Source organism: Bombina bombina, chromosome 12 (genome assembly GCF_027579735.1).
Source record: "Bombina bombina isolate aBomBom1 chromosome 12, aBomBom1.pri, whole genome shotgun sequence".
Taxonomy (NCBI): Eukaryota; Metazoa; Chordata; class Amphibia; order Anura; family Bombinatoridae; genus Bombina; species Bombina bombina.
The window spans coordinates 28650089-28664747 of NC_069510.1; the positions used below are offsets into that span (position 1 = coordinate 28650089).

Here is a 14659-nt window from a genome sequence, read left to right on the forward strand (position 1 = left end):
ACAAAGTAAAGGCTGACACACCATAATGTTTATGGGATTGTAAGAGCAAGGCTGACTCAGGCATATGGAGTAGTGTATTGGGAGTATGAGGAAGACTGACCATATACAAGGGTTTGTGGGGACTGCTAGGTAAAACACTGGCACTCCGACCTACTGGGCTCGCGGACGCGTACTTACTTACAAAAGCCTATATATATATATATATATATATATATATATATATATATATATATATATATATATATATATATATATATATATATATATATATATCACGCATGCGCAACTTTCTTTTTCGTGGTCACCGTACCAGACACCAAGTGTAGTGCAGCCTCCCGTCGTAGGGGGGTGCTGTGGTATGCTGTTCCGTGTCTCTCTGCGCTGTGTGGTTGGCCTGGTTACCGACAGCCGGGATGTACAGGGGAGGGAGCCGGGGGACACGGATGGAATACCGTACACTGCGGGGGCGAGATCCATGGACAGCAAGGTGAGGCCTAGTGTATTGCGTGTGTCATTGCGATTGCTGTGACAGTGTGAGTGATTAGGGTTTAGTTTGTGTCACAGTATATGTGGATTATGTATGAAGTTAATTGCATGTCACACTGTGTATGTGTAAACAATGTACAGTGTTGTGAAGTTTGCTTTACTGGATGTATAGGGATTATTTATGTATCACACACAGTGACATTGTGTATGTGAGGTGCTATGGGCAGTAATGTTTTATTGTGTGACACAGTGTGTGTGACATTATGTTATGGTGGGTTTTGTTGTGTAACAGTATGAATGTGGGGTGTCACTTTATGTGTCATTGTGTGACACAGTGTGTGTGACATTATGTTATGGTGGGTTTTGTTGTGTAACAGTATGAATGTGGGGTGTCACTTTATGTGTCATTGTGTGACACTGTGTGTGGTTTAGGGAAGCTGTCGTGGTGTGCATCTGTGAGTGTGTGACACAGTGTTTGGATGAATATGTGTTACATTATGACTAATTGTCACAGTATATTTTGTTGTATCACATTGTGTTGGTGTGTGGTGTACCTTTGTATATAGTGGCATTGTGTGTGTCTTTGTCACTGCATTTAAGTGGGATGTTTTATATTGTGTAGTGTTCGTTTCTATGTCATTGTGTGGCATTGTATTTAGGAGTGGTGTGAATTACATTGTGTATGTGGGGTCTGTACATTAGATTATGTTTAGGTGATCTGTCGCAGTATCTGTATAAGATCTTTTTAATTTTTTGCCACATTGTGTCAGTGTGTGCAGGATAGATTTGTCTTTGAAGAATAGGTGAACTCCCAATAAGAATTTGCAGTTCTTACTGTAGGACAGTATATCAGTATTGCAACTGTTAGACAGTATTTTAGTATTGTAAGTATTGAGAGTGTATATGTTTGGTGGGAGAGACTGTTATTATCTGTACATGATGATCTTTTGTAAAGCATATCCTGCATTGTACTGTGCTTTCACATGCCTGTATTAGTTGTCAGCTTGTAGCTATAGGAACCATTATCAGTGTAAGTAGGAGTGAACTTGCCGTGAAACAAGTCATTGAGAAATTGTGCTTCTTAGAATAAGACCTGACATAAGAAGTCTAATGGAATTGCTCTTCAGGTTTTTCACTTAGTAAAATTTTTTTATTTTTTTATCCATCAGAGATTTCTATCTTAGTGCTTTTCAGCAACAATCAATATTTATCCAGTTCTGAAGTAAAAGTGTTTAAAGTGTTTCATGTTTTGTTGTTGTTGTTTTTTTTTAGACTCCAAATATATATATTTTTGGCACTAAGATTATTTTTTCGGTTGCAAAGCATTTACTAACAATGTTAATGATCCTAATTTCCATTTTAAAATTTGTTTAGGTTCATCTGATCACTCAAAAAAAAACAAAAAAAAAACAGGTCCATCCATGGAATTTACATAATAATCTGTGCAGGACGTCTTGACATGCATGACAACAATATGAAACTAGAAGAAAATATCTCATGATGAGTAGTATACTTAGTGTATATACACTGATACTTTTTAAGTCTGAGTTTAGAAATGATTACTCACTTGGAGAAACATTCTTAGGTGGTCCACCATGCCTATAAAAATGGATCGACAGAATCTTCCAGCTCTAGATTCAGATGAAAGAAATTCTCTGTTGAAAGATGATGTCAGTGAAGATTCGGAACAAGCAGAGAGCAAGTATTTGCAGATCAAGAACTGGATAAAAAGCCAGGAAATACAAGAGTTAAATTCCAATTCTAGCAACTCCCTTTTTCAAAATAATGATCCGAGCTCCATCTACCGCGCTTGTGCTGTCCCAAAACCACCAAACACAGCGAAACCCAGGCATCGGAAATTGGAAAGAGCATTTTCTCTTGATGAGAAACCCTGGAGGAGGAGATTTAGAACTAGCCGTGAGAGCTTAACAGATCCTTTAGAGAATGGGTCATCCAGTGGATCACTCCAAGAAGCTGAAGGTAATAGGGATTTTATAGCTGCTGACTCAGATGACCTCATTTATAAGTCTTCAAGTATGAAACATAACCTTGCCTCTGTTTCTTCCAATATCGGTAATTTAGGAAGCAGCAGGCATTGTGCTTCTCTCCATTCCAAGGGACCAACTATGGATTCAGATTTAGCCACACACAATAGAGTTTCAGCTGTGGTACCTCCGTTGAGTCAGATGAAATGCACACAACCTCTCCCCCAGCTTGAACTTAATGTGTCTTCGAGGGCACTCAGGACGGCTAATAGGATAGACTCGGATTATATGGATTACAAACATTCTACTCATCAGAGATTCATCAGGCAGAGCAGCAGTCTGAGTGACACTAGACTAAACAGCAACATGGTCTGCCATCACTGCTCAGTCGAATCTATGAAATCTACCTACAGCTTGCTAACACCCATTCGTTCCAAGGATGTACGCAGCAGGTAACCCCACTTGATTTCACTCTTGTTATGCTAAACCTTAGAATGGTAGATTTGTTAGCTGTTGCTATGTGAGTTTCTTTCATCTTAAAGGGATATTAAGCACTACTTGCGTTTGTGTGAAAATTGTTCTTTGTCCCATACTCCAAAAAGCAAAATATATCACCTAGATTTTCAAAGCTAGCTAATACTATTTTTTTTTCAATGATTGTGGCACAAATTTATCATTAATCAGTTGGTTAAATTATATAAATGTATACTCCTAATTATATAAATTAATTGAGAGAAAGGGGGAAAAAAATCATCGCCCAGGCAGGATGCAGATACAAAATTGAGTGCAGCCTGGTTTAGCAACAGTATACTTTGGATATTTTATGCTTGCAGCAGTTGTATGTGTCAGGTTGTGGCTTTATATGGGTGTTCTGTGCTGTGCAGGTAGGGCGGGCGCCTTCCAGGATTGCAGCCAAATAAATCTGTGCTGAAGGTGGCTATCTTGTGTGACTGTAGTTTCAGGACTCACAAAAACATGTTCCAGGTACAAATTTTACGACACCAGAAGCAAGCTGGCTCCTGAGTTTGTCAAGCCCTGGGTTATATAGCTAAGGGAAGACTATTTTTTTGCATACAAATTATTCCATGTTTCATATATCTTGAAGTGACAGACACTTTGCATTTCCTCCCCAGAAGTTTTATGGAAGGAAGTCTTCTGGCTAGCGGTGCCTTGTTAGGAGCAGATGAACTGGACCGATACTTTCCCGAGAGAAAAGTGGGCATTTTCATTGCCACCTGGAATATGCAGGGAAAAAAGGTAAAATTATATTTGCATTTAAACTCAAGACCTTTGCACACTTTTTTACTAATTTATTAAAAAAAGTATATTTAAATAATTTGTATGACAGAATATACTCTCAACTCTCAATCTAAGCTCTAAATATATGAAATAAAGATGGTAAATTATATATTATGTGCATACAGGTTGTGCTGATAGTTTATAACTTGTATATCTATTTAGCGTGTCTGTTACCTTTTATATATCTCAGGTAATTGTTTTAAATCGTTATTTGTCCTGTTTACCACCAATGTCAGTTTTAGGGTGCATGATATTGAACGCACGGTTGGCATATATATATGACTAATAGGGAAATTTATTTTTGCATTTACTGTGAATATATTTTAATGCATGGGATTATATTAAGTAGGAATATGATAAACTCATGATGATCATGGTTGCTGACTTTGGGTAATCTTCTTCATTATTTATTTATTTTAAATCCTCAAGAAGATATCACTCTGTTGCTTTGCGTTACAAAATCTAAAAATATTTTCTTTCCTGCCCTGAGAGCTTTTTGATCCCCGGAGTTCTGGCCACTACAGACCAATTCTGTTTATTACACAATATATTTCCGTTTCCTTGCGTGCATCCCCAAGACATATATGTGGAATTTTTGCTGTGGCTTCAGAGACATATAACAGGATTTGTATTTTTTATTTTAGTTATTTTAAAACTTTGTATTCATAGTTTTGTGTATTTAATTAGACCAGTACCTACCATTTTACTAATTACTCTAAATTATGGATGTCAGTATGTTTAAAAGTGCATATATAGTTTTATTAGATAAACATGTCAGCTGGCATAATAGACAGGCAAGTGGCAAGTGAGGTTTATCATAAATAAGTATAATTTTGATTATAGAAATAATAGGACAGTTTTATAAAAATCACTGATGACTTTATCCTGCAAAAAATATGAATGTAAGTGCAGATAACCTAATTATGATTCCGATAGATATCCATGTGTATTCTCCAATATCTGTTTTTGCTTTACCCCATTTTCTCCTTGATATTCCTAAAGAATATTAAAATGACTTGAATTAAACAATGCACAATAGATTTTTCAGTGCAACTGTGAAAAAGTGTATGTTTGAGTAATGCCGATCAGTTAGACTAGTTTTTAAAGCAACATTGACAATTGCACTCAAAAAAGGGTGCAAATAATGAAACAGCTTAACAGTCCACTCCCAGAATGGTTATTGTTTACAAAGATAGATAATCCCTTTATTACCCATTCCCCAGGTTATATTAATAACGTTTTTACCTCTGTGATCACCTTGTAGCTAAGCGTCTGCAGACTGCCCCCTTATTTCAGTTGTTTTGATAGACATACATTTTAGCCAATCAGTGCACATTGTAATGTAGTTACTTTGCTTAAAGGGAAAGTCAACACCATAATTTTTGTTGGTTAAAAAGATAGATAATCCCTTTATTACCCATTTCCCAGTTTTGCATAACCAACACAGTTATAATACACGTTTTACCTCTGTGATTACCTTCTATCTATGCCTCTGAAAACTGCCCCCTTATTTCAGTTCTTTTGACAGACTTGTATTTTAGCCAATCAGTGCTGACTCCTAGGTAAATTCACATGCGTGAGCTTAATGTTATCTCTAGTGGTGAAAAACTGTCAAAATGCATTCACATAAGAGGCGGCCTTCAAGGGCTTAGAAATTGGCATATGAGCCTACCTAGGTTTAGCTTTCAACTAAGAATACCAAGAGAACAAAGCAAAATTGGTGATAAAAGTAAATTGGAAAGTTGTTTAAAATTATACATCTTATCTGAATCATGAAAGGTTATTTTGGACTAGACTATCCCTTTAACTGAATATTTTATTATTCATCTCTACTGACAACTGTCCCCCATTAACACAATTCTACATTTCTCCATTCTGTAGGAACTTCCAGAGAACCTGGATGATTTTTTGCTACCTCCTGATGATGATTTTGCCCAGGATATGTATGTCATTGGTGTTCAGGAAGGAAGCCCAGACAGGTAGGAAAACGTCATAAGTGGTGCGATCATTTGCATATTTTGATTTACATAATTCTATAGCATTTAAAGGGACATTAAACACTAAATAAATGCTTGATAGAATGATGCGGAAAAGATTAGTCTGAGAATAACACGTAGATGTATTTTTTAAGTTTCATTATTTGTTTAGATATTGACAAAATAAGTGCAATATTTTAGTGTTTATAAAGCAGTGAGCGGTGACATGTAACGTAGGTTACCTTCTCTGCTGTGGCCAATTAGGGGCAGTTATAAATAGGTCACTAGAGTGAGCAGCCAATGGCTGTATGAAATATAACAATGTTCTGCACTTCCATTTCTAACAGGAACTGAAAAGCTCACAATTTCAGAATGGAATTACAGGAAAAGGGAATAAAATAAATAATGAAAGTTTATTGCAGAGTTTTTTTTTATTTTTTTATTTATACAGTTTATAATTATATTACCATATCAAAATGTTAAATGTTGGGGGCGGAGCTAGCCAGCAATGAGAGCAGACATGTCTCTGTGCAGGTCTGCTGATGATAGCTAAATATTGGACACAATGGTAGCCCAAATCTATTGCCTAGGCAACAACTAGCCACACTTGACTGTCTGATAGCCCAAGGGAGCTCCTGAGATCACCCCTTTGAGCTGAAGTTCTGACAGACCACTTCACTGATCACAGGAGCTGACGACGACATAACCATAGCGCTGGGCAGAGCACTCCGGAGGCTGTTCCGGTGAGGACGTCTGAGCTCATAGCAGAAACTTTACTCATTAGCGCATCGGACAGGGGAATCATCTGGAACTGTGGAGACGGCATTAGTAAGAGTTGGCGCGAGTCACCATTTTCCAAATTGCGCCATAACTGGCATTGGGAGGGCCCCACTCTATCTATCCCTCACAGACTGTTTGAGACTTCCCGGGACAACAGCTGTAATTGACACTTCGGACCTTACTTACATAGTATACTGCCCCAAGGAGCTAAGGCTTCTATGTGGGATCTGCTAGACCTGTATATAGTGAGAGGCTTAAAATAACGATACTGGCTTTGATGGGGCCTACCAGTGTCAGATACTCCTTGCTGATATTCTGGTTCTTCTAGTGGCAGAAGAGATCCACTAACAGGCTATTATTGATCACACAGCTGACTGAAACGGAGAGAGGAGACATCTTGGGTTATAACGGCTCTTTATCTCAGCTCATTTTGGGTAAGGCTCCTAGCTTTTACCATCTCCCCCCCCCCCCCCCCGTTCGCTGGGGTAATAAGTGGTTATCACACGCTACTATCTTTAGTTCACAGGCATTTATTCTATAAGGTGTAATGTCACCACCCAATATGGAGAACATATTGCTAATATGCTGCATAGGTTAATATCTGCACTAGACCACCATCAGCAAAACCTCAGTCAAGAGATAAGATCTAGCTTCACTTTAACTCAGTCTGTGCCCAAAACAACGCTTAGGATAATGATGACTGCACAAGTACCTTTAACTAGCAATGCGTGTGCGTGACTGAGCAAACTACAGAAGATTCTGCCGTTGTAGAGCTCTGTGAGGCAAAAGAACAATCTGCTAGATTTATTTCTATGACCTACTGGCAAGACCGTGAAACCTCACCTGTAATAGATTTTCAATCCAGACCCAATCCTTCCTTTACAGGTAGAGAAGAGTTTGGACTCCTATGTGTATCTGAGGACTTTGTCTTTAACTCTGATACAGAATATAAGTACAAGTTGGCAAAACTGAGTGGGCGCTTCAGAGAAACTGGTCTCAACAAGAACTCTATACACCCGCTGGAGACATATTGCGTGAGAGCAGGAGTGGGATAGTTAATTAGACTTTAACTGAGACTATCTGCCAGAGTCCCGATCAACTACCCAAATTATGGCAATTACCTATATTACTTGATATATGTTTCATAGTGTCTGTTAAGGAATACCTGTTTTTGTTGGTTTCTTATCCTCTATGCTCTTGTTTATCAATGTTCAGGTTGAAATTTAGCAAAAATGTTATTACAATGCCTAATTATCAGAAGGAGCAAAGTTCACATACTGATATACTCTCTAGGTAGATAGACCTGCTACATACCATAAGGTCATTGCTCTCATTGAGAGAGTTAGGAGTTTGGCTGTGCAATAATACCCTTGGGTGGAGGTTAGATAGTGGAACAAACTATGAGCTGGTGCTCCACAGGTTTAGTAGGGGGAGCTTAGAGGAGGTTGCCATATATTTCAGGATGGCGGACAACGGTTTAGCGATAGTTAACTTCCTATGTCTTTCTCTTGGTAATTTAGGGTCTATACATTGTATTGCTGCCCCTTGATATGATACATTTTTAATAGATAACCGCTTTATTCTGCCCCCTGGTGCAGGGGCCTATTATATCCTTATTACATGTCTCATAACAACGATCCCTGGATCCATTACTTTGCCGGGGGCCTGTATCACCTTTCTCATCCTCAGCTGGTGGGGGTGAGGAGGAGAACTAAATAGTAGTGGGATAAAACATCACTTAAGCCCTCATTCTTCAGTTACTAAACAACATATAATTAATAATACAGGAATGGTACCAAACATATCTTAATACTACACCTCCCCTAACTGTTGGCCTTCTGCTGTTTAGCAAGACACACTTCTGGTATTATTATGACCTAGCTGATCAGGAATTACACTTAGCCTTAACCTGCTAGAGATCTATACCCTTACACAAAGGTCGAGTTATTAAGGAGGTGACACTACATACAGGTAAAACTATATAGATATGACAAGTCAGAATCTGCTTTACTAGATAAGTTAGGTTTGTAAAATCACAAAATAGAGGTTTCAGAAGCTTTTACTGGGTCAGCCATCTTGTCTTTTTTAATCTTATCACTGTAACGTGTGTAATGAAAATGTCATTATTGTTTTAAACAAATGTATTGTATTCTGTTCCTTTGCAAAACCTCAATTTACTGTTGGTTGTTCCACCTAGAGGTTATGCATTGGTTTTCCTAACTTATAGAGGCATATCCTTATCTTTTAATAAAGCTGTGAGCTGTTGTCCATATAAGCCAGTGACAATGAATACTGCAGTATGCATAGCCTGCTTATTTCAGTTCACATTTAAACATCTTATTTATTTTTATAAAACATATTTATACATTTTAAATGCTGTACTTTCATATATCTGATAGAAATATACAAGTGTCATTTATATATGACTTCATTGAAGCCATACTGAAAGCTGAATGTTAGTTTAGATTCATATCTGAGAAGCATTTTGCAATTAATAACACAGCTTTGTTTTGTGAAATGGGTGTCTTCCTATGCTTTTTATTCCCCCACTGGTTTACCTATCCCATTAAGAAGAGGGCCCTTTGCTACCCAATCAGCATCCTGTTCATATGTATGTTGTAGGAGTGTGCAGGATGGTTCACATAAATGTATTACATGAGAGACGAGATTGAGAGTTCCAAGTTAAGAACAAAACTAGTCACCTGTTCAACTGTGGTGCTGTATCCACCATAGATTATCGAGTTCCAAGGGTTACAGAATTCTCTAAAAAAATATCTAAATATTTAAGGCTCTCCACTATAATAAGGCTGTATTCTGGCAAGCTTGCCTATTTATTAACCCCTTAACGACCAAGGACGTACGCCACACGTCCTCTAAAAAAATACACTTAATGACCGAGGACGTGTGGCGTACGTCCTTGGTCTGGAAAGCAGCTGGAAGCGATCCTGCTCGCTTCCAGCTGCTTTCCGGTTATTGCAGTGATGCCTCGATATGGAGGCATCCTGCAATAACCCCCCTTGGCCATCCGATGCAGAGAGAGCCACTCTGTGGCCCTCTCTGCACCGGACATCGATGGCCGGTATCGTTGGTGGGTGGGAGCTTACGTGGGAGGCGGGTGGGCGGCCATCGATGTTGTGTATGGAGTGGAGGGGGGCGGGATCGGGGGCAGGACCCACGGGGGCGCGCACGGGAGCGCGCGCGTGCACGGGGGTTGGAGGGCGGGCGCGTGCACGGGGCGGGAGCGGGTGGGAACCGCTACACTACAGAAAAACTTAGTAAAAAGTATTAAAAAAAAATTAAGTTTAAAATTGAAAAAATATAATCTCAGGGATCTGGAAGGGGTGGGGGGTTGGTCTTGGTGGGGGGGAAAGCTACACTACAGAAAATTGCTTTTTTTTTAATAAAATGGCACTTTTTTTGCAAAACTGGGTACTGGCAGACAGCTGCCAGTACCCAAGATGGCGCCCATTAAGGCAGAGGGGAAGGGTTAGAGAGCTGTTAGGTGGGGGATCAGTGAGGTTGGGGTCTAAGGGGGGATCATACACATCAGCATATGTAAATATGCTTTTTTTTTTTTTTTTTTAAAATGGCCAAATACCTTTTATTTTAGTACTGGCAGAGTTTCTGCCAGTACTTAAGATGGCGGGGACAATTGTGGGGTGGGGGAGGGAAGAGAGCTGTTTGGGAGGGATCAGGGGGTCTGATGTTTCAGGTGGGAGTCTGAGCTCTACACTAAAGATAAAATTAACCCTGCAAGCTCCCTACAAGCTACATAATTAACCCCTTCACTGCTAGCCATAATACACGTGTGATGCGCAGCGGCATTTAGAGGCCTTCTAATTACCAAAAAGCAATGCCAAAGCCATATATGTCTGCTATTTCTGAACAAAGGGGATCCCAGAGAAGCATTTACAACCATTTGTGCCATAATTGCACAAGCTGTTTGTAAATAATTTCAGTGAGAAACCTAAAATTGAGAAAAATTTAACTTTTTTTTTAATTTGATCGCATTTGGCGGTGAAATGGTGGCATAAAATATACTAAAATTGGCCTAGATCAATACTTGGGGTTGTCTACTACACTACACTAAAGCTAAAACTATCCCAAAAAGCTCCCTACATGCTCCCTAATTAACCCCTTCACTGCTGGGCATAATACACGTGTGGTGCGCAGTGGCATTTAGCGGCCTTCTAATTACCAAAAAGCAACGCCAAAGTCATATATGTCTGCTATTTCTGAACAAAGGGGATCCCAGATAAGAATTTACAACAATTTATGCCATAATTGCACAAGCTGTTTGTAAATAATTTAAGTTAGAAACCAAAAGTTTGTGAAAAAATTTGTGAAAAGTGAACGATTTTTTGTATTTGATTGCATTTGGCGGTGAAATGGTGGCATGAAATATACCAAAATGGGCCTAGATCAATACTTTGGGTTGTCTACTAAAAAAAAATATATACATGTCAATGGATATTCAAAGATTCCTGAAAGATATCAGTGTTCTAATGTAACTAGCGCTAATTTTGAAAAGAAATGGTTTGGAAATAGCAAAGTGCTACTTGTATTTATGGCCCTATAGTTTACAAAAAAAGCAAAGAACATGTTAACATTGGGTATTTCTAAATTCAGGACAAAATTTAGAAACTATTTAGCATGGGTGTTTTTTTGTGGTTGTAGATGTGTAACAGATTTTGGGGGTCAAAGTTAGAAAAAGTGTGTTTTTTTTCCATTTTTTCCTCATATTTTATAATTTTTTTTAAAGTAAATTATAAGATATGATGAAAATAATGGTATCTTTAGAAAGTCCATTTAATGGCGAGAAAAACGGTATATAATATGTGTGGGTACAGTAAATGAGTAAGAGGAAAATTACAGCTAAACACAAACACCTCAAAAATGTAAAAATAGCCTTGGTCCCAAACGGACAGAAAATGGAAAAGTGCTGTGGTCATTAAGGGGTTAATGGAATATGGATATTTCCTAGTTATTGAACCTATAACGCAATGCCTCCAGTGCTCCTTCTTACTAATATATTCTCAAGGCTATGAAAAAAATAAATAAATAAATATATATATATATATATATATATATATATATATATATATATATGTGTGTGTGTGTGTGTGTGTCGCATACAAGGAAGCACTCACCGGGTCTTTTTGCATAATCAATTTAATACAATAAGTGACGTTTCGGGGCTGTCAACCCCGTCTTCAGACTACATAAATAAAAACTGGCACATACTTTACCTCTCTTATACCCTCCACCATAACACCCGCGCCGCAAACCGGAAACTTCCTGGCGTTCTAGCTGAACCAGTGTGCAGGCTCAACTCGTTACCGGAAGCAGCGTCCTTATAATATGAAAGAAAACAATGGCTGTAAGTTGCGATACTAGTGGTTACACTAAAAGTACATGCTATCCTAACAAACAGTAGCATATTACAGAGGCGTCTATTTCCACTCCTTGATCGGCTCAATCCTAAAGTATACAATAATATCGATCTGAATATAAATATGTTCTAACTAATCACCAATAACGAAAAACTTACTCCAAGGGTAGGCTATCGATGTAAACGTTTACTATAGCTAACAAGGGACAATAAATGTTTACATTGATAGCCTACCCTTGGAGTAAGTTTTTCCTTATTGGTGATTAGTTAGAACATATTTATATTCAGATCGATATTATTGTATACTTTAGGATTGAGCCGATTAAGGAGTGGAAATAGACTCCTCTGTAATATGCTACTGTTTGTTAGGATAGCATGTACTTTTAGTGTAACCACTAGTATCGCAACTTACAGCCATTGTTTTCTTTCACATTATAAGGACGTCGCTTCCGGTTACCACGGTAACGAGTTGAGCCTGCGCAGTGGTTCAGCTAGAACGCCGGGGAGTTTCCGGTTTGCGGCGCGAGTGTTATGGTGGAGGGTATAAGAGAGGTAAAGTATGTGCCTGTTTTTATCTATGTAGTCTGAAGACGGGGTTGACAGCCCCAAAACATCACTTATTGTATTAAATTGATTATGCAAAAAGACCCGGTGAGTGCTTCCATATATGCGACTCTGGATTACTCTATTTGAATGCACCCTGGGCTGTTGAAAAGTGTACAGTTAGTGCGGAGCCCCCATAAACCTTTTTCTATATATATATATATATATTTATAAAATATTTTACCAGGAAAGATACATTGAGATTTCTCTTGTTTTCTAGTATGTCCTGGGTACACAAAACATTGCATTGATACAATGGGTACAATAAAATGCAAAAACAATAATAATACACAATATGTGCACAAAAATGTAACATAGAACAGGTAGGAAATATATAATCAACCATGACAGGTGCATTCTGTTTTGAGATATGTAGAGAGGGATCTCTTAAAGGATATTAGGCTTGGGGAAGGTTTGTAAGTGTGCGGGAGGTCGTTACATAACTGTGGCGCTCGGTAGGAAAAGGAGGATTGAGCTGCTTTCTTTTTGTATTGAGGCAAGCTAAATAATGTGCTGGTACTGGAGCATGCCTAGAAGCAAATAAGCTGTGAACTCAGATGAAATACAATGCCTGTGTTTCTAATTCTAAACACCGATAAGGGGGGTGTATCAGACTACTCCAGACAGCATAGCTATGAAAATTTTTTTTCTTATTTTTAAAAATTATTTTAAAATACTTGCCAGCAATTTTAAAAAAATATGCAAACTATTTTTTATTTAATTAGCTCTTTTAGCATATGCACAGTTCTCAACATGTTTTATGGCACTTTTAATTGTACATATACTGCACATTAATGTAAAAAGAAAATACATTTACTGTCCTTTAAAACCCTTTTAAGTTCTAACTTGTTTTTATTTTAACACTTGCAGGCGAGAGTGGGAAATTCGTCTCCAGGAGACGCTAGGTCCTCATTACGTTATGCTCCAATCAGCTGCTCATGGCGTCTTGTACCTCTCCATCTTCATCAGACGAGATCTTATATGGTTTTGTTCAGGTACCAGAAGTTTTCCATTATTTTTACATGCACACTTTGTGAGGCTCCAGCTGCTACTGAGCATGTGCAAAAGGGAACTGTGTATTTTGTGATTGGCTGATGGCTGTCACATGATACAGGGGGAAGGAAAATTGGATTAACTTTGAAATTTGCCAGAAAATATTCTACTGCTCATTTCAAATTCAAAGTAAGTTTTAATGCATTGTCTTTTTATTGTGTAGTTGTCAGTTATTCAGTTCTACTGTATTTAGTGGTCCTTTAAATTGCGTATAAAAATATAGTTGCAGACTAAACTAAAAGGAGCTGTCTCCAAAAGAAAGAAAAGCCATTTTATGATGGTTTATCCCTGTGGTTCCCAAACTTTTTATCCAGGCACCTCCCTCCTTGGTTCTATAAATGTACCACAATATTAAAAAGAGAGGATGTCAACTGCGCTTAAATATACATATATAATGCCACAGAAATACCGGTTTTCCTCAGCAGGCTCAACTGTTTGCAGAACGGGTGGCGGAAGCTACAACTCACAGTACTGCAATGGTCGAGCCTGCGATTGTAAGCTGAGGAAAACCGGCAGTGTATTGCGGAGCCACAACAGACGCAAGATACATGCAGGGACGAGATTGTACCTATGCATCTATGCACAAGCAGTAATATTTTATGTCCTAATTATTTTTACTTTTTCTTTCTTGTTGTCATTGTAGAAGTTGAAATCGCCTCTGTGACTACACGTATGGTCTCCCAGATTAAGACTAAAGGGGCTTTAGCTATGGCCTTTACTTTCTTTGGAACATCGTTTCTGTTTATCACCTCTCACTTCACTTGTAAGTTATGTGATTCTTATTCTCTGTAAACCACATTTTCTCTTGTTAAGTGTGTTCAGTCCACGGATCATCCATTACTTATGGAATATATTCTCTCCCCAACAGGAAATTGCAAGAGGATCACCCAAGCAGAGCTGCTATATAGCTCCTCCCCTCACATGTCATATTCAGTCATTCTCTTGCAACCTAATAGATAGGATATTGTGAGAGGTCTTTGGTGTTTTTATACCTAGTTTATTCTTCAATCAAAAGTTTGTTATTTTAAAATGACACCGGAGTGTGTTGTTTATTCTCAGGCAGTATTTGGAAGAAGAATCTGCCT

General features: G+C 38.3%; 1 protein-coding gene across 3 annotated transcripts in view; it reads left to right on the plus strand.

The window, feature by feature from the left end:
* Positions 1-323: 323 nt before the first annotated feature.
* The window catches only part of INPP5E (inositol polyphosphate-5-phosphatase E), a 37929-nt gene continuing 23593 nt past the window's right edge, over positions 324-14659 (plus strand). For 2 of the 3 annotated variants that reach the window (XM_053695566.1, XM_053695568.1), the window contains exons 1-6: positions 324-487; positions 1861-2923; positions 3605-3728; positions 5652-5749; positions 13392-13516; positions 14218-14337. In XM_053695566.1, the coding sequence (XP_053551541.1) occupies positions 2082-2923; positions 3605-3728; positions 5652-5749; positions 13392-13516; positions 14218-14337 (1309 nt within the window). In that variant the 5' untranslated portion in view covers positions 324-487; positions 1861-2081. The remainder of the gene's footprint in view (positions 488-1860; positions 2924-3604; positions 3729-5651; positions 5750-13391; positions 13517-14217; positions 14338-14659) is intronic. The other variant, XM_053695567.1, reaches the window with a different exon arrangement.